Source organism: Pocillopora verrucosa, chromosome 8 (assembly GCF_036669915.1).
Source record: "Pocillopora verrucosa isolate sample1 chromosome 8, ASM3666991v2, whole genome shotgun sequence".
Classification (NCBI taxonomy): domain Eukaryota; kingdom Metazoa; phylum Cnidaria; class Anthozoa; order Scleractinia; family Pocilloporidae; genus Pocillopora; species Pocillopora verrucosa.
Genome location: NC_089319.1, coordinates 4,200,000 through 4,223,611, shown reverse-complemented (window position 1 = coordinate 4,223,611; position 23,612 = coordinate 4,200,000). Strand labels below are relative to the sequence as shown.

Sequence of the window (23,612 nt, the reverse complement as noted above, 5' to 3'; positions counted from 1 at the left end):
ACAACACCATTAAAATAAGCTGGTAGAACTTATAAGTTTTTGTATAAATGGCGCGATGAATAAACCAGTTTTCGAGAATAGCATGTTCACCGATGATAAAGCTATGAAATAAACGTTCAAGAGGATGGTTTGCATTAAGAATGCGACAACTGGTTACAAACGGACGCTTTAGCTGATTCTACCGAATTACAATACACCGAGAACGAATTCTCAAGGCCATTTTGACGGATGTTTTTTTATACGAAGTGACAAATTTTGATTAAAGAATTCCGTTGTAAAATGATAAATCATTCATATATTCCGATTACGAAGTCGCAGTAGTTTGTAACAGCATATCGGGAAGGTCGGTTAGAACGGTGATTGAAACGAACAAGTTTTCTTGTCGTTGGCAGCAGTGTAGTATTTTAGTCCTGTTACATTGTAGCCAAAAAAAGCATACAATTGCGAATTTAAAAAAATGTGCACGTCAAAAAATCGCACGTGCGTGCATAAGCTTGATACGTCTGCCTCTTTAGAATATATGAGGTAATCATTGTTTTTCTATTCTATTATTCCTATTTTCTCTTTTTTTCTATTCGTTTTTCTATTTAGCCTATTCTTTAAAACGGTAAACCGCCAAAAATAGATAAAACAAGAGGATTACCTCATATATACTAACGAGGCAGACGTATCAAGCTTATGCGCGCATGTGCAATTTTTTGACGCGCACATTTTTTTAAATTCGCATTTGCATGCGATTTTTGGCGCGTTTTATTCGCGTTTTTTGGTTAATGTATACACGAGCGGTAATGTAATTCTATAAGGAACTGGAAATATTTTAATAGCATTCTACTACAATTATTTTCTCTCTAAAATGTGCATTATTTATTCACCTTCGATCCGCCATTTCTGAAATTTCTTGAGCAGTTCGTCTACTTCTACTTCAACGGTGGAAAAAGTGGGAGGTAAACTACCTGAGAGAAGGTAGCAAAATGGTATAAAGCATTTAACAGCATTCTTGGTTGATAGCATTATATCAGAGGTGGAGTTAGATCATTCCATGTTTCAACATGTAATGGGTGGTGGAGATTTTTTGCAAGTTGCATGCAGGACTTGAGGGAAGATAATATAATTAGGAGTCCTATATGACAAACTAAAACCTTTCAGCTTGTTACTTAGAAAAACAAGCCTAAAATACTGGTGCAACCATTTCCTTGCATCACTTTCCATATTTCTTTTGCCCTCTGTTCAATGGAGCCAATGCACATGTTTTACTCACCTTTATCTCTTTGTCTCTCAAGTTCTGTGAGTAGTTCTATTAGTTTTTCTTCAAGATTAGCAGTTAAGAGTGCAGGGGAGAGAAAAGTACCTGAAAGGAAAGGTAAACAGAAGGATACACTGTATTTAGCATTCAGTGCCTTATTTCACATAAATGATTAAAAACAGGTATTTAACTAGCACTGTATATTGTGTTGGGGTCATGTGATAGCACAATTATTATAGTGTCAGTTTTCTGATTAATCTCCTATGGTCATTGTTGAAATCAACCATTTAGAAAAATTGACTCATCATATTGAGCCAGAGCCAACTTAATACAGCACAGAATTAGCAAAAACTAAATTAAGAAAAATTTCATATAAAAACACTTTACATAATAGCCAAAAGTATAAGACAGCAATCTCACTTAATAACTGTAAAGGAAGAGAATGTCATCTTTACTTAGGAATATTTTCCCTTGAAAATGTATGATTTGAATAAGGAGTGGAAGCGCTCATCAATAGAAATAAAATCAGACAACAGGTTCTTCTAAATAAGGAATAATTTCCCTTGAAAAGTGATATTGTCATACAGGGGCGTTTAATAGCATTCTTGGATTTATTTCTCTCTGATAATGCATTAATAAATATTTTATATTCACCTTCCATTCTGGACCTCTGAAGCTTCATGTGTAGTTCAGTTAGTTTTTCCTCAAGATCAATGGTTGAAAATTTAAGGACAGGAAAACTACCTGAGAGCAAAGGTACACAGAAATATATTTAGCACTTTGTGCCTCACCTGATATGAAAATTTAGAGCATACTAACATGTATAGAGGTCTTGGGAAAGAACAATGAAATAAGCTATCTTTAAGTATGTTTTCATTACCACATGCCACAGTTAGTTTAATACTACCTTTCACTGAAATTATGGATTTAGAGGCAAACCTGAATTGAAAATATGTTCCTAACCCAAACTTAGTTGCTGAATAATAGCTGAGAACATTTAAAAGTGTCGCAAATGTTTGGTTTTTACCTATTTAGTAAGTTAGCTCACTTTAAACCTAAGCAAACTTTATGGACATTTAATGGCATTCCTAGTTCAGTATCTTCCTAAAAATGACAAGAAATGAATTTTTCAATTCACCTTCCATTCTTAGCATCTTAAGGTCCACACATACTCTCCCTAACTTTTCTTCAAGATCAGTGGTGGAGAGAAGAGGGGGAGATGAAGAACCTGGGAGCAAAGGTATACAGAGCTTTTCAAAATTTAGTGTCTTACTTTACAAATTCCTGGGCATTCCTAGTTCAGTATCTTCCTAAAAATGACAAGAAATGAATTTTTCAATTCACCTTCCATTCTTAGCATCTTAAGGTCCACACATACTCTCCCTAACTTTTCTTCAAGATCAGTGGTGGAGAGAAGAGGGGGAGATGAAGAACCTGGGAGCAAAGTTATACAGAGCTTTTCAAAATTTAGTGTCTTACTTTACAAAGAAAAGATAACAACAGGTACACCTGTGCAAACAGCAAATTATAGTCATGTTAAAGTAAAATAGTCTTAGTTCTCCATTACAACTCCAATGATCATTGTTGAAAACAACTATTATGTATTTTTACTGCATGCCAACTCAATACCATCTTTAGCTAAAGTAGAGAATGAGACAATGCCAAATTTGGATTAATCTACAGTTAACTGCGAAAAATGTATCGCATGTATATTAAAAATGTATCTCTCACTCGTTCCCTCCACTCACTCGTGAGAGATACTTTCAGCACAAGAAGATAAAATTCGTATCCCCAAGCGGCCATGTAATGTTCTGTTTATTCTAAAGATACTGATGAAATTCCTACATAAAAGACAACTTTTTTTAAATTCATTTTCGAAACAGCAAAATAGTGCAATTAAAGTGGTCACCTATCGCAAAATGCCTGTCATAAAAATGTTATGAAACTGGGATATAAAGGAGAAATAAAGACAATAATATTTATATTTTCTGTTCAAAAAAGTCAAAATTCTAATGAAGAAGAGAAAAATTCAATAACAGCAAAAGAACCGGCCTGAGTGGGAAACTCTCTTGTAATTGGCTAATCATGTTAGTAACCATGGCGACACCAATATCCTCACACATGAAAGATAAAAATAGTATTTTCACTGCGCGCGATGAAGATATGACTTTTTAGTAAGAGGAAAAATCCTGGTATTTCATCAGTATCTATGTAATAAAATACAATTAGGTGTCCTTCATGACAAACTAAAACCTTTCAGCTTTTTACATAAAAAAAAGCCTAAAATACTGGTGCAACCATTTTCCTTGCATCACTTTCCATATTTCTTTTGCCCTGTTCAACGAAGCCAATACACATGTTTTACTCACCTTTCATTAAGACTCTATCAAGTTCTATAAATTGTCTTTCAAAGTCATCTCCAGGATCAGTAGTAAAGAGTTCAGGAGGAGGCAAAGTACCTGAAAGGAAAGGTAAACAGTAAGATACACTGTACTTAGCATGCAGCACCTTACTTTACATAAATGGTTAAAACAGGCATTAGACTAACAATGCACATTGTGTTAGGGTCATGTGATAGCACAGTTATAGTCTGTGTCAGTTTTCTGATTAATCTCCCATGGTCATTGTTGAAATCAACTATTAAGAAAAACTGTTTCATCATTATAAGCCACAGCCCAACTTAATACTCCCTTTGGCCACGGCACAGAATAAGGAAGAACAAATTAAGAAAAAATTCATATAAAAGCTGACACTTTACATAATACCTGAAAGTATAGGACAGCAACCTCACTAATTAACTATAGAGGAAGCAGGGTTATCTTTACTAAGGAAAAGATTCCCTTGAAAATGTACATTAGAATAAGAAGTGGAAGCATTCATCAATAGTAATAAAATCAGATAACAGGTTCCTTAAAATAAGGAACAATTTTCCTTGAAAAGTGATATTTCAATACAGGGGTAAAAGCCTTTAATAGCATTCTTGGATTTATTTCTCTCTGATAATGAATCAATAAACATTTTATATTCACCTTCCATTCTGAGCCTCTGAAACTCCATGCATAGTTCATCTAGTTTTTTTTCAAGATCAACAGTTGAACATTGAAGGACAGGAAAACAACCTGAGAAAGAAGCTACACAGATATATATTTAGCACTAAGTGCCACACCTGATATAAAAAGTAAAGGCATAATAACATCTATCGAGGTCAATGGAGAGAACAATGAAATTAGCTATCTCTAAGTATTTTTTCGTTATCACATGCTACTGCCAATTCAGTACTACCTTTGACTGAAATTATAGATTTAGTGGTAAAACTGAATTGAAAATATGTTCCTTAACTAAACTAAGTTACTAAATAAAAGCTGAGAGCATTTAACAGTATTCTTGGATGAAAATAAAGACAGGAAAAGATTAATATCTCAGATAAGGAATAATTTCTATCGGTAGTATTTCCAAAAAAAAGAAGGTGAAAATATTCAAAGGCATTGAGCTATTTATATGGCTAAAATATTAAAAAAAAGTAATTAAAACCAAACATTTTCAACATTAGGTCATCATCGCCCTGATGATGACCAAGTGTCCCAAATGTTTGGTTTTTACCTATTTAATATGTTAGCTCACTTTAAACCTAAGCAAACTTTATGGACATTTAATGGCATTCCTAGTTCAGTATCTTCCTAAAAATAATAAGAAATGAATTTTTCAATTCACCTTCCATTCTGGACCTCCGAAGCTTCTTGTGTAGTTCAGTTAGTTTTTCCTCAAGATCAACGATTGAAACTTCAAGGACAGGAAAACTACCTGAGAGCAAAGGTACACAGAAATATATTTAGCACTTTGTGCCTCACCTGATATGAAAATTTAAAGCATACTAACATGTATACACTATGAACTCAAAACCCATGAAAATCTTGTGAAATAATTCATTGTAAATTCACAGATTTTTCACAGGATATTCATGGTTAAATCAATGACATTTTCATGGTCTAGGTGCCATGAAAAAGACCTGAAAAATCCCATGAAAAACCTGTGAAAATTTCCATATTCACGACCCATGAAATATTGAGTAAAGTGACCTAGAAGCCATGAAATACCCATGAAAATGGCATTTCATGGCCTTTTCAAAGGTACTGAGAAACCCATGAATTTCAAGCCCAAAATTTCATGGTGTCAAAGTTCACTAGTTTTTAATGGGTTGCAGCAAATCATGACCCATGAATATCCTGTGAATATGTTAAAAATTCATTGACCATGAAAATTTTCCTTGAATTTTCATGGCCTCTACATGGTTTTTTCATGGCACATGAAAGTTAATTGCCAGTTAGTTTTCATGGGGTTGTTAGGAATATGCAAGCACCATGAAAATTCTTTGAAAACCCTATGAATTTGGAATTAAAAATTCTTCACTTTTCTTGTACCAAAGACTGTACTACAGTGTATAGCTTGCAGTATACCATAACTGTAATACATACACTATCACTTAAATTATACACTGAAGAACTAACCTATCTGGGAAACTTCTTGGTCCTGTTGTACAAGCACACACACATGAAAGACATGACCAGAAGTTTGGATTCTCTGATAGTTTATTTTGTTTCACCAGCTGTACATAAATATTACTTTAGGATTCCAAAATTGTGATAATTCAGTTTACACTTTCTTAAATAAAAAAAATTGGTATGAAATTTTCTGCATAAAATTAAGATGTTAATGATTTTTAGCTCTATTTTGATATCACTGATTTTCCTTGTGGAGACAGATTCTGCTCCTATATTTCTGAAGGTATATAATAAATTTGATGTGAAAAATATTTGGACGAAATTATTGAAAATATACTCACTGGCTTGATGTATTTTTGTCTAAACTTCAAATATCTTTTCCTTCGTCTAATATCATGTGTAAAATGTTATGGACAGTTATTATAATGTCTATTTATGTAACAGCATTCATGTAAATTTCTTGATATGTTTTACACTTGTGATCAATACTCTCAAGGTAACTAACAACAAAACAATTACCAACTTTCTGCACTCTTGCATGTGTGAAGATATATCTATGGCTGACTATGTCAGTGTCTCTCTGTTTTGGCCACCTGAATGTGCCATCCTTCTTTCGGTTATCATTACTATTTGCATCTTCATCATCGTTTGGACCAAGATAGGCTGCTTTAGCAAGTGTGCATTTCCTTTCATCAGTTTTGTAGACCAACACTCTTCACTGTTTGCAAAATAAAGGGAGCACATCATCAGTTATCTAAGAGCCTTTCTTATGTACGTAGTAAACCTAGAAATGGATAACTCGCCAAAACAGGTTCTTTTCAACATGAAGCCGTCAGATACTAAGCGACGCACTATGGAAGTGAGGTGAGGTATTTCGTATTCAGAATTTGACTGTATTTTTTATTCCTAAGAACGGTCGTAGGTATTTCCATACAAACTCTTGTGATGTTTCGCCAGATGATCACAGAATAAAAATTTTCAAGTTAAATCAATAGTTAGCGCGCGCGCTCCGATGTTTACGCGTAATAAGATGACCAAGCTTGAACTTACCCCTTCACGTTGTAATACATGTCGATAACTTCATCTTGAGGAAACCTCTTTGAAAAAACTTTTCAGACGGTCCATTGCGTTGATCTGGAAAAAAAGAGACTGCTACACAAACACTACGAGAAATGCAATTGGAATGGAACCATTCCGTTCGAGGTACGAAAAAAACCGCCACTTCTTCATAAATCACGTGTACTTTCACGTGGTGACCTTAGGTCATCGCAGCCATCATAGGTCAGCGGTCACATAGTGACCTCACAGGTTATCGTGTTCGACGTTACGAAATGACTCCGAAGAGGTCTCGTTGCTGCGTCTGTAATCTTACAAAATAAAGCAGCACAAAAAGCTGTTCGGTATTTGGAATTCGAAGCAAGTAACAATCGACAGGACATCATAGTCCAAGAAAGTCAGAGCTGACATCGACAGTGATTCCTGTGAAAGCGATCACGAAATCAACAACGATGTTGTAGAAGGCGATCTCAATGAATACATGAAGGTAACGTTTCATCCCGACTGAGAAGATGGCCTGACTCTGTTAACCGGCGACTCTATGAACGAGGTAAAAATAGCATTTTTCAGGTTACATTTGCACACTATTCAAAGTTCCAAATTGAGGTGACAAAGTGATTGATTTTTCATTGTTTTGTTCCACATTTCGTGTAGATGCAATGCGTACTATTGCTGTGCAACTTAAGCATCTGTACTCTGCAGGTGCCTTACTGGAAAAGCCCTAGAAGATTCCTCAGCCGTAAGAATGTAAGAGAAGGCCTTGAACAGGTTTCCAGAGTCATAGCTAACAATCAAAGCCAGCAGTGAGGCAGAAAAAATTCAACAAAGTCGTCCAGGCATGGCGAAGGCAAAAAGGCCCCAAAAAATCAAAGTGAGGATCAAACATCTGGGTCATTGCCTCCAGCCCTATTTGTCTCAACAAAGGAGCAAATTGAAGATCCATTGTTTTTAGTCATTGTTTTGTGATTTCCTGTACATTTTACGTTAACAAAGGCCACTTAAGATGTTTAGGGACATTTTCATTCGACGGTTTTCGCGCTGTACACCAAAATTCCATCAGTGCATAAATTTATAACAAGTTAGTTCCACGGATCATGAAAGTCAGCTCGTTGATAAATCAGTGACTGTGATGAATTCATTATTACCACTTTTAATGGCCTATGAATTCATCAATGAAATTCATGGGCAACAGATTTCAGGGAATATTCATGGCCCATTAATTTTGTTCTCCCAAAACAAATAAATTGTTAGCCCATGAAATGCTGTTTGATTGCAATTCATGGGCATGAAATTCATTCTGATGACTTTCTGGGGAAACTAATGGGTCATGAAAGTAGACTTTTAAGAAATTCATGGGTCATGAAAGTAGGCATATAAAGAAATTCATGGGTCATGAAATTAATTCTGATGACTTTCATGGCAAATCAATGGGTCATAAAAATAGACTTTGAAGAAATTCATGGGTCATGAAAAAAATTCCCCTAATTCATGGAAAATTCAGGGCTAAAAATAACCCCATGAAATTTAATTTTGCAGTATTCATGGGCCATGAAATGATCTTCATGGGTTTTTCACATGAAATTCATGGAATTTTCATAAAACTACAGTTCATAGTGATAGAGGTCTTGGGAAAGAACAATGAAATAAGCTATCTTTAAGTATGTTTTCATTACCACATGCCACAGTTAGTTTAATACTACCTTTCACTGAAATTATGGATTTAGAGGCAAACCTGAATTGAAAATATGTTCCTAACAAAGCTTAGTTGCTGAATAATAGCTGAGAACATTTAAAAGTGTTGCAAATGTTTGGTTTTTACCTATTTAATATGTTAGCTCACTTTAAACCTAAGCAAACTTTATGGACATCTAATGGCATTCCTAGTTCAGTATCTTCCTAAAAATGACAAGAAATGAATTTTTCAATTCACCTTCCATTCTTAGCATCTTAAGGTCCACACATACTCTCCCTAACTTTTATTCAAGATCTGTGGTGGAGAGAAGAGGGGGAAATGAAGAACCTGGGAGCAAAGGTATTCAGAGCTTTTCAAAATTTAGTGTCTTACTTTACAAAGAAAAGATAACAACAGGTACACCTGTGCAAACAGCAAATTATAGTCATGTTAAAGTAAAATAGTCTTAGTTCTCCATTACAACTCCAATGATCATTGTTTAAAACAACTATTATGTATTTTTACTGCATGCCAACTCATTACCATCTTTAGCTAAAGTAGAGAATGAGACAATGCCAAATTTGGATTAATCTACAGTTGACTCTGGCCTGGCGGTCACCTCACTATTACAGACACCTTGCCACTGTAGACAAGAGCCAGCCCCTAGAGAAACACATACAGAAATGACTGAAATAAATTCCCTCTATAACAGACTTTTGCTACTGCAATGATGCCAACTCTTTCCTGCCCCCCAGCATGACTTTTCACTTGTTTTTTCTCTCGCTATAACAGACACTTATTTACTCTGTCCAAAATCATGACTACCATACTATGAACTGACATTATGAAAAATGGAAATAAAGAAACCATTCTTCAATTGGGTGTGAACATATGAAATCTTCTGCTTACAGCCAGATCTTTTTCCAGTTTGTGGAAACTTTATTTCACATGTTAAGAAACAAAACAAATTTTTATTTCTCTTGTACCCCATTATTACAAACTTTTTGCTATTACAGACACTAAATCTCCCCCCAAGGGTGTCCACAGTAATGGGAGGCAACCTTAAGGGGAAAAGTACAAAAAGGAATTGATGGTGTTACTTTTAATAGCAACATGATAACAGGTCAAACCAACATGCCATTAACTGATTGTATTTGATGTACAAAATCTATCTACACTACATCACAGTCAGTTTTCTAAGGCATAATTTAAGATCAACACTGAAAAAACTAAGTTTATCATTGTATGCTGTTTCACCAACCAAGCCTCTACTATCTTAATTTTCTCTTATAGCAAAACACAGAGTGACGGAAAACTACATTGGGTGTAATTTCCTTTTCAAAAAAATATTTTGAATGAGAACTAAATGTATTTAAAAGCATTCTTGGTTTAGTTTTACCATCAAAGTCAATTTAACAGCACTTTTTCATTCACCTTTCATAATTTGAAGTTTCATACGTAGCTCTTCTAGTTCTTCTTCAGGATCAGAGGTGGAAGATCCAAGGGGAGGCAACATGCATAAAAACAAAGTTATACAGAGAGAGATTAGCATTTCTTCTGATAAATAGTTTGAAACAGGCATACCAACCTGTAGCTCTAAGGATAGATTTAAAAAAGCTGTTCAAAACATCCATTTGAAATACATACATACAGTACAATTATTGTTTTAATTCCACAAACCAACTCAAATTCCCTTTAATATAAGTAGAGAATGAGGCACAATCATATTTGGAGTAATTTACATTTATCTATTTTACATTATTTACAGCAATATTAGTATTCAAGGTGTTAGTTTCATTTGAGAGATGATAACACGGCAAACCAACAAGTCATGTGACCATCTCTATAAAATGCATGAAATTTATCCTAAATACAAAATTTAGGGGAAACTAAATTGGGTTTTAATTTCTTTCAAGTTTACTTAATCTTTTAAATCAAGAATTGAGAGTATTTCAAATAATTGGTTGGTTTTACCCTGCAGACTCTAGCAAACTTAAATGTTTAATCCCAAAAGGACACTTCTTTACACTTGACATTATAGCTGAACTTGCTGAACATATTCACTACAGATATTAATTCAAACTGAGCTTCCTGTTCACCTTTCCTTCCCTGTGCTTTTCCTATAAGTTCTTTTCTATAACCAGTGGTGGGTATTACAGTCAGGGGTGATGTATTTAAGAACAAAAAGTACAGGGAGAGATTAGTATTCACAGCCTCTCTACAGATATGCTATAAGTTGTTCCCCATAAGTTGTACTCTTAAAATAATACTAATGCCACATTACTGCATTGAGATCATTCTTCAAAGTTTTTTCAAATAATAAATTGTTATTGCTGTTGATCACAACAACTCTCCACAACAACTTAATACTTCTCTTAATTTTGTTTTCACCTTTTCTTTTCTCTGTCTCAACAATATTTGTCTTCTGTTCCCATTTTTTCAGCTCTTCTTGATTTTGTGGACTTTCACTGGTTGAACTTATGGAGTGGAATTCAGAAGATGAGGCACCTAAAATCAGATTTCAATGAAAACAAATAATGAGGCAATCATTGAACACTGACATTTAAACCTATAAAACAGACCTCAAATTGTTTTTAAAAACCCCACACACAAATATGGGTAACATTTTCTTTTGTAGCTCCTCCAACAAAAATCTTGCCATTTTATATTTTAGCTTGTTTTACTTCATTCATATTTGGGGCAAAGATAAACACAACCAGACAGAAAGGAAAATATAGGAAATATCTTGAAAACAAATCACTTCTAGTTGCAGATTTTCATGACTTAATTACAAAGTCATGAGAGCTTATTCATGAGACAATTGGTTCTACCTTGATCAAAACCTGGACCTCTACATGGGTGTTAATCCTACTGTGCACCATGTTGAATGAGTGATGCATTGTGTTTTTAATCCTTTCAAAATATTTTTTCAAAGACCAGGCCTTTTTCTTTCTTTCAACTGACCTTTGAGTGCATCCTTCTCAAGAAAGTACAGTTTGTATGCATTGTACTCTTCTAAGTCCATCGTTGTTTTCAGCTTCAGTTCTGCCAAGTTAAGTTCCTTCAAGATCTTTTCCGTCACAAAACAATCTTGAACCATCTTACCCAAATGGCCACATGAATACATTTTCCATAATTCCTCCAAGCTCTTGAGAGAATCACATTTTACTGTTATCACCAAACTTCCTAACTTAACACCTGTAATAAGGGTCCCTACTTTTTCTAAGTGTTTCTCAAACTCATCGCGTTCTTCCCTGTTCCGTGGTGGTGTATAATCAAAGTAATTCCGAACAATTAAGCACAGGACTTCCGTTACAGTTGTACTGTAAGCGTTAGGATCTGAAGGTGCCATGTGGGCCACTCCAACCCCAATATTTAAGTTTTGACCTGTTGATTTAGAGCAAAGTGTCTAAGTTAAAATTAAACTTCAAATCCACTTGAAACCATTAATATCACATTAAAATTTTCATTAAACGTATTAGATAATAGTCTGCTTGCAGGTCCTCATTATTTGAGGGCTTCTACACCAGTGTTCCTTTGCCTAAAACCTGAAATCACACAGCAATCTCCCAATTAAATAATACCCATGCAGTACACAAATTGGTATTACTGTTAATAACAATGGCCATCACCACCAACTTATAGCCTTGGATTACCAGTTTCCTTAAATGTAAATTTGTTACATTCCATAAGACTATAATTGTACTTGTAGCATTTACAAACAGCTACTAACTTGCAAATTGAATAATCAATGCAGAACGTGTGAGCTTCCGAAATATATCCAGCAAAAAATTTCTTCCTTTTGATTTAGCAAAGAGAAATGAAGTTTTCAGGTAACAACACAGAGAAGAGGTACATGTACTTCAACGCTAAAAATAGGTTTCTTAAGAAGTGTTAAAAATTTGACAAATTGTTTAGCTATTACATGCAGGGTTTGAATAGATTATTCTGCATGCAATTCCTCTAAATAATTATTAAAAGCTATCACATAGTTTGGTCATGTATACTATAAATATGTAATCACAAGATTTTGGTTATAAAATTTGGACTAAATAGGCAGTCCTAAATTCTGTCAGACTACTGCAAAAGTTTTTTGCAATGGGCATTCATTGTGAATACATTGGTGAAGACTGAGAATATAACCACGTAATATGTCACTTAAACACTTTCTCGAGACTGTACAATTTTATGCCACTATCTGCATCAGTAGATTAATTATTATAAATTAATATTTAATCAAATTATATTAATGATGTAAAATTTACATTACATATAATACCAACTGGAGGAATTTACACCATTAGTTACTGGCATTAAATCTTCCATAAATGCACTGCCAACTAGAAGAAATTTTGTTATTAGTAAGTGGCATAAAATCTTACATATATACATCACTGATTGAATGAAATTACGCCTTTAGTTACTGGTGGAAAATCTTCCATTACATTATACATTACCATCTTGTTCTCCTGGTGCCTGTTGCTCTTCTCCTCCTGCTGGTTCCCCTAGAGCCTGTTGCTCTTCTCCTCCTGCTGGTTCCCCTGGTGCCTGTTGCTTTTCTCCTCCTGCTGGTTCTCTTGGTGCCTGTTGCTCTTCTCCTCCTGCTGGTTCTCTTGGTGCCTGTTGCTCTTCTCCTCCTGCTGGTTCCCCTGGTGCCTGTTGCTCTTTTCCTCCTGCTGGTTCCCTTGGTGCCTGTTGTTCTTCTCCTCCTGCTGGTTCCCCTGGTGCCTGTTGCTCTTCTCCTCCTGCTGGTTCCCTTGGTGCCTGTTGCTCTTCTCCTCCTGCTGGTTCCCTTGGTGCCTGTTGCTCTTCTCCTCCTGCTGGTTCCCTTGGTGCCTGTTGCTCTTCTCCTCCTGCTGGTTCCCTTGGTGCCTGTTGCTCTTCTCCTCCTGCTGGTTCCCCTGGTGCCTGTTGCTCTTCTCCTCCTGCTGGTTCCCTTGGTGGCTGTTGCTCTTCTCCTTCTGCTGGTTCCCCTGGTGTCTGTTGTTCTCCACCTCCTCCATTTCCTTCATCTGGTTTTTTGCACACAAAATGAGAAAATTGAAATCTCTGTGGCCATTTAGCATGGGAAATATCAATTGAAAGCAGTTGGCCATTTAAGAAAAATTATCGGGAAAATTTCTGCCTTCCAAAAGGAAAATGATGAATCACATTTTGGAACGTACAATAATTTTGGGTCTGATTAAATCTATCTTGCTATTATCCTTTCTGTATCCTTACATACATTTTCCTGATCACTCAGTCAACACTGTTGTCAAACCAGAGCTACGATTGAATGTGGATGTGCTACCCTCTGGAATAAGAGATGTGCTGGATCCTTGGATCCCTGTTGTGTCTGTAGCAGGGTTGTAACTAAGAAATTAGGTTGCTAGCTGAAGTTTCAAGAGAGGCGTCCAAAAGATAGAGAGCGACCATTCACAGACACAGGAACTCTTCTAAGAGAGTTACCACGATGGACTAGAATCAACAGCAATATACCGTATTTACCCGTGTATAATGCGCACTTTTTTCGTTAAAAATAATCATCAAAATCGCGGTGCGTATTATACACGTATTCTGTCAAGCACGTCCTAGTTTGCATACCTTAAAAAACAACAAAAGTAAAATTGCGCGGATTGGTGGCCTGGGGAGGAGAAAGAGCTTGCTTAGTTACGACTCATTTGAAGCTCACGTGACAAATACTGTAAACGCATCCTTCAAACGCGAGAACACTGAACTTGCCGTGATTCCTGGTGGGTTAACTTCCTTTCTCTAGCCGCTCGATGTATCTTTGAACAAACTGTTTAAAGATGGAGTCTGAAAACAGTGGATGACTAATGGAATTCACGAATTTATCGACACTGGACGATAAAAGAAGGCTTCGGAGGAACTGATCTGTTCGTGGATTTCGCAAACGTGGAGAGCTATTCCGTCAGAAATGATCGCTGCCTCTTTCCTGAAGTGTGGGATCACAAACAATTCGGATGGATCACAAGATGGATTGGTTTACAATTTAACCGAGATCACTGATGAAATTGATGATACAGTCATCGAAAACCTATTTGAATCGGACTGCGAGTCGGAATTTGAAGGTTTCGTTGCCTAAAGACACTGAATATTTTATTTAAATCGTACGCAATGCAGTGATGATATTCAAGCTACCAGCAGTGCTGTGAGTACAGATTATGTTTATGAATTGCTGTTATGATAAAAATTCAAGTTGAGAATTTAGGTATATTAATATGGACTTCAAGTTACCACATTTGTAAAACGTTTGACTGTAATTGAATAGAGAAGCTTGTAAATAGGTGCTCGGTGCGTGCGATATTTGTAGTAGCAACTAGTTAGAAAATGTTGTAAACATATTATTAATGAATTCCCAGCTCTTGTTAATTAAATGGAAAAATGGAAGTTTTAATTCTTGGTGTTTGTCTTGAAGTCTTTTTTTTAGACAAAAGAGGTCAAAAATTAAGGTACATATTATACACGGGCGCACATTATAAATGGGTAAATACGATAATGCACTCCTGGGCAACATTAGCTGCGACACTTCTACAGAGAAACATCTATGATGTTCCTCTGCCCCTCTCCCCCTTCCAATGCTGTCAACTGCCAATCATGTGTCTATACCATCTTTCAAACCAACATTGAGAGGGGCAGGGAAGGCAGAGATGTCCCAACAAATATGTCTAAGAGTGTAGGCCAGCTCCTTTGTGGAAATTAATTTACATTTCCCAGGATACTGAACCAGATAAATAAATTGCAAATGTTGCTTACGTTCAAGACCTTAAAGATGCCTTGCATAAACACGTATGCTGAACAAACGAGAAGTTACCAACCTGAAAATGCCCGTTTCCTATCAATCTGTGAAAACAGAACAAAAGAAAGCTGCTTGTTGTTGCTGAGAGTAATGGCACCCACAGCAACTGCCTCATCTTTGACTGTGATGGCAATTGGAGCTCCAAGGCCTTTTCGATGACTGCTGCAAAAGCTAGTACTTTCTATCTTTATGGAACTGTGGTCAGTGACATATGTTTCTTCGTCTGCGATCCCTTTCACCTCGTATGGTCTTATGGCAATCATTGACTTTCCAGATTCTTCAACGACATGACAGTATAATTCATCATTTCTTAAGTCTTCCTTTACTTTAAAGAGTATGGTAAATGGACGGTGATTCACAAAACCAGAAGTATATTGTCTAATGAAGCCAAGTTTCTTTGGGTCAATAGGCACAATTGCAAGGCCTGATTTGAAGATCACTTCGTTAGACACCATTTTAGCTAGTTCCACTGGTTCTTTTTCTTCGTCTTTTGATTTCTTGAAATACAAGGAGTAGCAACTTAAATAATCATTAGGTGAAATGACCTTGTTGCTTGTGACCAGATGAATTTTTTCTTCAAATTTGAGAAAGAGGCCCTGTACGAGGCTTCCGGTGCCAACGAACTTGCCGCCATGTAAATGAAAATCTTTCCATATCCCACAAGTAGCTAAGATGCACTTATTTTCCTTTCTCTCACGGTCTCGTCTCAAATCATGTGCAATAACAAAATTAGAGTTGGATGATTCACTCGAATGTGCCATTTCTTTCTCATCAGACCTCACCTTTTTCCTATCTTTAAAATCGAGGAAATGACTGAGGATATGCAGACTAACTCAGCACGGCGCCAACACGATTTACATTTCCTAGAATGATCACATTCAAATAAAAAAACTGCTTACAATACATCATTTTTATAATATAAAGATTCATTTCATAAGATCCAAATTGAAATTTAAAGCTTTGTAAGGGAAAAAATTATAGGAGATATGCAATCTGTCACGTTTAAAAAAATGAGTTGCCATTCTCTTTTTCCATCTCCGCATCACTAGCCATTTATAATAAATTTCGGAGATAACGCGCGCTGTCATTAGTTGAAAGAGCGTGCTCTATGAGAGTATAGAGCATAGAACTGAGCTAAAGCTGTCACGCCATCTGCCAAATTGTACCATGTTCGACCTTTTCCGGGACTTCTTTTTAGCTTTTTTCCGATAATTGAAAGTGAAATTTCGGAACAAGCGAGCCGGCAAGTAGTAACAGAAGAACCAAACAAAGGTTTGTAAACATACCAGGCGCCGTTTTTTACGTTATTAAAACGTGGGCAGATACGAAAATCCTCAAAGGAAAAACAAAATAGACATTCCGAGTTTTAAAGATTTTCACGCTCGGTTAGATTGCAAGCTTACGTACGGTAATGAAAATCAAACACAGCCAACACTCGTATAGTATATAAAGTTCAGAGTTAAAAAACAAAACAGAACAAAACAGAAATGATGAAAAATATAACCAAACTGGCATAATTGTTAAAATTCATACCAATCATGACGGTGTCTGAGCAAATATGATCATGCTGAAGTCCATCGCGGCTCACTTATCATGCCGCCCTTCGAGTGAAAAAATAAGAGCTCGCTCTGATATCCTTTCCAATGTGTTGAGTGGAAAGTCACTTCAGTCACTGCAACCGAGTTTTGCGGCGCTGTCATCCCGAGCGATCTTCATGTTCCGGTGAATTCGGCTGTCGATCATTTAAAAAACACTCGCCTTGAACAGTTTGTTTTCTACCTTGTCATGTGAAAAAACCCGTGTGTTTTTATGAGCCATAATTCGGCTGAAGTTCACTGAACATTTCACTTCAAGATTCTGAATTAAAAACTTCAGGCAAAAGCGTTAAATTCGACTTGCCGAATTATTTTAGTTTGTAAACTATCGCAGAGTGTGAACTTTGATGGTTTTTGAACTTTGATGGTTTGACACTTTTGACAGCTTTTGTCTTGTACAGCCAATCAGATTATTTGAACCATTCTAACAAGGATTCTGATTGGCTTATTGTAGCGTGCTCTATGAGAGTATAGAGCATGCTGACGACACTGTTCTTCGCTTTGGAAATAAAGTTTGTTTTGAAAATTGAAAGTAATACATGGGGAATTTAACTCAAGAAGTGGGGAGAAACACTCGACTACGTCTCGTGTTTCTCCCTACACTTCTTTCGTGCTCTAGCCGCTTCCTGCGTGCTTTATAACAGAACAGAGCACAGCCAAGGCTTCTCTATTTGTTAAATCAAGGCCATAATCAGCAATGTCCAAACAGCAAAAAATGTTTGAGAACCAACAATTGATAGCTGGCATTAAACAACAGGAATCAAGCAATAATTTAAGAGTCCTTTCATAAAGTAGCTCTTATGACATGTTGTTTGTCATTTGTTTACTCGACCTGGCGGAGGGTGTAACTTAAATTAACAATTGGTTCATACGTCAGCGTGCGTTCATCGAGATATGAAGCACGCGGGAAGTTTGGAGAGCACTCTGGCTTCTTGAGTGCTCTCCAAACTTCCCAAGTGCTTCATATCTCGATGAACGCACAGCTGACGTATGAACCAATTCTTTTACAACATTTTCAACCCAATGGTTTAAATGTTGTGAAAGGGTCAATATTCCCCCTGCTACGCTTCAGTGCGTTGATGATTTTGTTTTAGGAATACATTTCGCTACGCTGTAAACGATCTTGTCTTAGATTGGTAAAAAAACTGACAGGTGAATTCATGCGTGTAAATGAATACAAAATTATCTTATTCGAAAGAAAAACAAAAGTAAAAAATCGCGGAGAAAATGTTTTTTCTTGAAGGAGCTGTTTGCTGATGTCCTGAGCGTGCACAATTGGAATATGAAGCACGCACACGCAATTGAATTTGATTAGACAAATTTACTTGCTATGCTAAAATCCGTAATGATGACTGAAATATGCATATGATTTTATACGTCTACCTACTGTTCCAGTTACTTTTGGGAAACCTTCATTTTATTGAATGCGTTATGTTTTCTCACATGTTATCATGATCATATCGATCAGGATTAAAGGTTGTGATATGTTAACCAGCAATGTTATGACACTTTGATCATGACATTTATCGAATGACTTGTTCACTAAAAGTTCAAGCTATCAGGATAAATTTGAGCCAAGGGAAAACAAAATTAGTTCGAGTTGACAGAGAGTTCGCGTTAACCAAGTTCAAGTTAGCTGATGGTAAATTATTATGAAAATCGGGTCAAATCCAAGGGATATCGGATCTTGTTCATGTTAGCAGGGGATTCGAGTTAACAGAGTTCGAGTAGGCAGGGTTCTACTGTATTAAGGAAGCAATGCATAATTTCTCAATTGAGTCTAAACACAGGATCTTCTTTTTTTTTCTTCCTTGCAGAAACTTACCGAGACCGGAAAACCAAACAACAGTGCCCAACCCGCCGACGAGTTCAAAGCTACTGCGGTTTTACTTAATGTCAAAGGTCTGTCCGAACAGCTTCGCCGTTGCCTACAGCAACAAGGCGTGCGCGCTGTTTTCAAGTCGGAGACTACGCTAAGATCTCAGTTAGTACGACCAAAAGCCCACTAATTCTTATTTCAACCAAATCCAGATTAGTTTCTTATGAAATGGGTTTGCTGGGTTATGAGAACAGCAGTCACTTGTCAGGTTTTTTCGCCCTCGCTGGCCTCGCGTGAAAATAAAATCTAATTTAATTGAATCTACATTCTTCGACTGACGTCAAATGAATACGATTAATTAACGTTTCCTAGAATGTTCGAATTCTAATTAAAAATTAAAGTTCATACAGTTCGTCATTTTCACAAGTTATGGAGTTATTTCATAAGATCAAAATTGTAATCTAAAACATTTGAAGGGAAGAAAAGACATTTGTAAATGCAACACTTCACATATAAAACAGTGGTTCACCGTTCTTTTCTTCGATTTCCGCATCACTGGGCACATGAAGGCCATAAAAATCAATGTCTTATCTTGAAATTGGTCTGAAAAACAACAAATATAGCCGGCACTAGTCTACAGAAATCATTTCTGAACTCGATTTCTTAAATTTAGTATGCATCGAATGGTAATTTGAAATTCCTTTTTTAAAGTAACACTGCATGGTTAGATCTAGTTTGCAATTTGTTTACTCGACCCAGCAGAGCATATAACTTACGTTCGTAATCATGAATAAAATAACCGTGTAATTTCACACTTCTACCAACTGTTTTAGTTACCAACTTACAGTAGAATCCCTGTAATTGAACTCTTAAGGGAAGCTAGACCGGCTCAAGTTAGCGAAGTTCGAGTTATCGGGATTGGTGTTAAATTTCAACCATCCTGTCGATATTAATTACGAATCATGTACACTATATTCCATTCTCGCACAAACAACAGTCACTTTTAAGAACTTTTACGTGTTCTTAGTTTAATTAAAAGTGTAACGTTTACACACATGGTCCCGCGTTCAAATCGATCGCGATTAAAGGTTGAGACGTGTCAATCAGTTATGTTCTGACAATTTGACGAAAATCAAGATATCGGGGTAAATTTGTGCCGAGAAGTAAAATTACTTCAAGTTAACCTAGTTCAAACCCAATCGATATTGTTCGAGTTAGCGGGGAACTCGAGTTGATCAGGTTGGAGTTAGCAAGGTTCTACTGTATTGAGGAAGCAATGCATAACTTCTCAACTTAGTCTAAGAAAAAAGAATCTTCTGTTGCAACGCAGTCAGTTGCAGCGAGAGCACGTGGGCATATTGTACTCAAAGTGAATCACCCTTAATTTCACTTTTCTCGATCTATTTTTCGTTTAAAATCAGTTTTTGACCTTTAAAATTGTTCAAATTTAAAATTGATGACGTGTCAATCAGTTATGTTCTGACAATTTGACGAAAATCAAGATATCGGGGTAAATTTGTGCCGAGAAGTAAAATTACTTCAAGTTAACCTAGTTCAAACCCAATCGATATTGTTCGAGTTAGCGGGGAACTCGAGTTGATCAGGTTGGAGTTAGCAAGGTTCTACTGTATTGAGGAAGCAATGCATAACTTCTCAACTTAGTCTAAGAAAAAAGAATCTTCTGTTGCAACGCAGTCAGTTGCAGCGAGAGCACGTGGGCATATTGTACTCAAAGTGAATCACCCTTAATTTCACTTTTCTCGATCTATTTTTCGTTTAAAATCAGTTTTTGACCTTTAAAATTGTTCAAATTTAAAATTGATGACGTGTCAATCAGTTATGTTCTGACAATTTGACGAAAATCAAGATATCGGGGTAAATTTGTGCCGAGAAGTAAAATTACTTCAAGTTAACCTAGTTCAAACCCAATCGATATTGTTCGAGTTAGCGGGGAACTCGAGTTGATCAGGTTGGAGTTAGCAAGGTTCTACTGTATTGAGGAAGCAATGCATAACTTCTCAACTTAGTCTAAGAAAAAAGAATCTTCTGTTGCAACGCAGTCAGTTGCAGCGAGAGAACGTGGGCATATTGTGCTCAAAGTGAATCACCCTTAATTTCACTTTTCTCGATCTATTTTTCGTTTAAAATCAGTTTTTGACCTTTAAAATTGTTCAAGAACAAAATTTTTTAAGAGTTTTGAGAAATAGGTGAATTTATCGATTGTAATATTAGCTGTTTGAACAGACAAGCATTAAGACTATTGTATTAATGCAAAGTACTTTGCAAAAATCGTCTGAGCGTTCCATTCGATTTCTTGAGACAGAATAAGAAGTAATGAAACTTACCGGCTTATTAATCGAAGTTTCAAGAACTGATGAGTGAAGCTCCTGAATCTTCATTGAAAATGACAAAAGTAGTCAAGTTTCGTAATCTTCAGCACAAATGCGAAGGTGAACCAGATATTATCCAAATATCCAAATATGGCAAGGCTGTTCATCACGTGATGTGCATTACAATACTGCCATTTTAAAACCTTCAACAGGAAATGGTTCAATCGCTTTCACTCGCGTGATCGCCAGCTCTGCCAGCTCAAATTTATGGAAATAAAAGAGACATTTACATCGGAAAAGAAAACATATAATATCTTTTTATTGGTTAACCCCTTTTGCCGATTCTTTCGTCAATTCTGACTTGCTACAGTCGGTAATTTATTCATACTAACTGACGAGGTGAACAAAATGCTCTCATGGTCAACTTTTCAGACAACAGCGATTTACGACGAGGTTTTAAGGCAAGTTTGTGCGACTTTTGGGACAGAGACATTTCAAGAAGAACAGCAAAAAGCCATAGATATCTTTTTCTAAGGTGAAGATGTCTCCGTTTCGTTACCAACTGACTATAGAGATCTGTTATGTATGAAGCAGCGCCAGTGATCGATGGCCCCTCTTCTCTAGAAGAAACCGATCACTATATTTATTGTGCCGCGCGTTAAAGCTCTCACGGAAGACCAGGTGCACTATCTTAATGTTCTTAGGCCAAGAGGATTGTCCGCCTTCAACTTTCGGTCTCTTTGCGAACGGCGCTGCGAAGCTAAATTAAAACTAGTTGTTCCTTGCAGCGATTCTTTGGACTGAGAAAAGAGTCGCTCTTCACGCTTGCAGCGTAACTATCTCTTAAAGAAATCTGTAAAAACCTTGAGATTTTGCGGCAAATGATCCAACCTTTTTCGACGAACGTGACACTGTTTACAAATGCAAGCAGAAACCGCGTGGAAGATCGTCCTCTTCCTACTCTATACCAAAAATCATTCATAATCTTTTGCTATATCCTTAAAGCAAAGTATACATTTGAACTCGGACGCTTGCAAAGGGGAGGGGGAAGGCTGGAGGATTTAAATTGTGTCGCGACTAAATTTACTTGATTTCCTGCTAAGCTACTGTAATATTTGTATGATCCGATTTTCTATGGTCCCTTTTTATACTCTGTTAGAGACGACTGATTCCCCACCACAACCCCGCCCCCCCCCCGAAAATCATGTGATCCCCCAAACCCTTTCTATCGCGATACCGGGATCCCGGCTAATCGGGCTGGCTCGTGTGACTGTAGTGACGAGGTTTTTCTTTGTTGTATCAAACGATGTTGCTGAGATCTCGGCAAAATCGTGCCAGCCCAGCTCCTGTAATCAGGCTTTTAGTCAGTGTAGAGTCAGTAACTACAAAAATTGTCGACAATGAACTGTGCAGGGAATAAAAAGATTGAGGATTCTTTGCAGTCTGTTAAACCAAAACAAAAGCCCAAGGAATTCAATCATTTGTCTTTTAAAAATGTGAAATATTCTAAGACTGCTAACACTGCTATAAATCGATGACAAACAGTGTTAAGAAACGAAACTGACTGAACGCACTTATCGATAAAACTGGCAAGCTTTGTTCATCGGACTGTGCATAGAATAAAAGACTGTGGGTTAGCTGCAGTCTGCTGAACCAAAACAAAAGCACTTGTACAAATACTTTACTTTTTAATACAAAAGTTTTTGTTAAACCATATTTGGATAAGTTCAGAAAAAAAGGCCGGCTCGGTTTTCACTCCGACTTTGCGGGTAAGAAATCATCCCGCATTTGACCTTCTTGTCGCACGGTTATTCCGCAGAAAAGATGGAAAGCTCTTTTTTTTGCCTATCTTCTTCTTGTAAGCGTTTGCTCGGCCCACCAGAGTGCCATTTCTGCGTGAGACTGAAAATAGGAACACTTAATTTCAAGGAAGAAAAATATTTAGATTTGAGTTCCTCCCCCAGCGAGTTAGCGCCTTTCGATTGTTAGACTTTCAGCACGAAAAAAAGTGAATTAGTCTCAGATATTTTGGCATGGTATGAGAGTTTTAAACAAATAGTCTCGACTAATATTACAATAAAAAAAGAGGATCAGTCTTGCATTTGTAGTCCTATTTTCTTTTTACTCTTACCGATATTTTGTTTAACATAGGCTGATATTTTTTTGGCGCGCTTCAAATTGATTGAAAAAAAAGTGAAAAAAAAAACACCACTGTAATCCGCTCTCTTGGTTAACTTTTTGAAACAGATTCTTAACTTGTTTGAAATAAGGCAATTGACGATCAAAGAGTTGAACTCTTAAATTTTTTAACTGTTGTTGTGGGTTGAGACGTTTTGCGCGCTTTTTCATGGACAGGATTAGGCGCATAAAATAATTCCTAATCGCGTATTATACTCCTCATATATCACACAGTCACAGCAACTTGTTTAAAAATTTTTAGATAAAATTAGTGCCTTTTGATTACACTCTTGATTTTCTGTTTTCAAGATGAAAAAAGAAGCTTTCTAAAGCAAACGGATATTTCAGGTAAATCAGTGCTTAGATGTGAATTGAACCTATAATAGTTTATTTATTATTTTAAAAGTAGAGCGAATCCTTG

General features: G+C 36.5%; 1 protein-coding gene and 1 long non-coding RNA gene across 7 annotated transcripts in view; one reads left to right on the top strand and one right to left on the bottom strand.

The window, feature by feature from the left end:
* LOC131788627 (uncharacterized) overlaps positions 1 to 21,139 on the bottom strand; it is a 76,706-nt gene extending 55,567 nt beyond the window's left edge. For 2 of the 6 annotated variants that reach the window (XM_066170806.1, XM_066170807.1), the window contains exons 1-14: positions 21,029 to 21,139; positions 15,289 to 16,132; positions 12,928 to 13,482; positions 11,435 to 11,857; positions 10,862 to 10,978; positions 9,905 to 9,946; positions 4,955 to 5,044; positions 4,273 to 4,374; positions 3,613 to 3,702; positions 2,588 to 2,677; positions 2,382 to 2,471; positions 1,898 to 1,987; positions 1,259 to 1,348; positions 873 to 953 (exon numbers count right to left, since the gene is read on the bottom strand). In XM_066170806.1, the coding sequence (XP_066026903.1) occupies positions 873 to 953; positions 1,259 to 1,348; positions 1,898 to 1,987; positions 2,382 to 2,471; positions 2,588 to 2,677; positions 3,613 to 3,702; positions 4,273 to 4,374; positions 4,955 to 5,044; positions 9,905 to 9,946; positions 10,862 to 10,978; positions 11,435 to 11,857; positions 12,928 to 13,482; positions 15,289 to 16,030 (2,602 nt within the window). In that variant the 5' untranslated portion in view covers positions 16,031 to 16,132; positions 21,029 to 21,139. Of the gene's footprint in view, positions 1 to 872; positions 954 to 1,258; positions 1,349 to 1,897; positions 1,988 to 2,381; positions 2,472 to 2,587; positions 2,678 to 3,612; positions 3,703 to 4,272; positions 4,375 to 4,954; positions 5,045 to 9,904; positions 9,947 to 10,861; positions 10,979 to 11,434; positions 11,858 to 12,927; positions 13,483 to 15,288; positions 16,133 to 16,802; positions 17,380 to 21,028 lie in introns of those variants that run through there. The other 4 variants (XM_066170804.1, XM_066170802.1, XM_066170805.1 and 1 more) reach the window with 4 other exon arrangements.
* LOC136282852 (uncharacterized) lies at positions 7,153 to 8,415 on the top strand. The gene is made up of 2 exons (XR_010718470.1): positions 7,153 to 7,348; positions 7,453 to 8,415. It is a non-coding gene; the product is annotated as an uncharacterized lncRNA (long non-coding RNA).
* Positions 21,140 to 23,612: the final 2,473 nt, after the last annotated feature.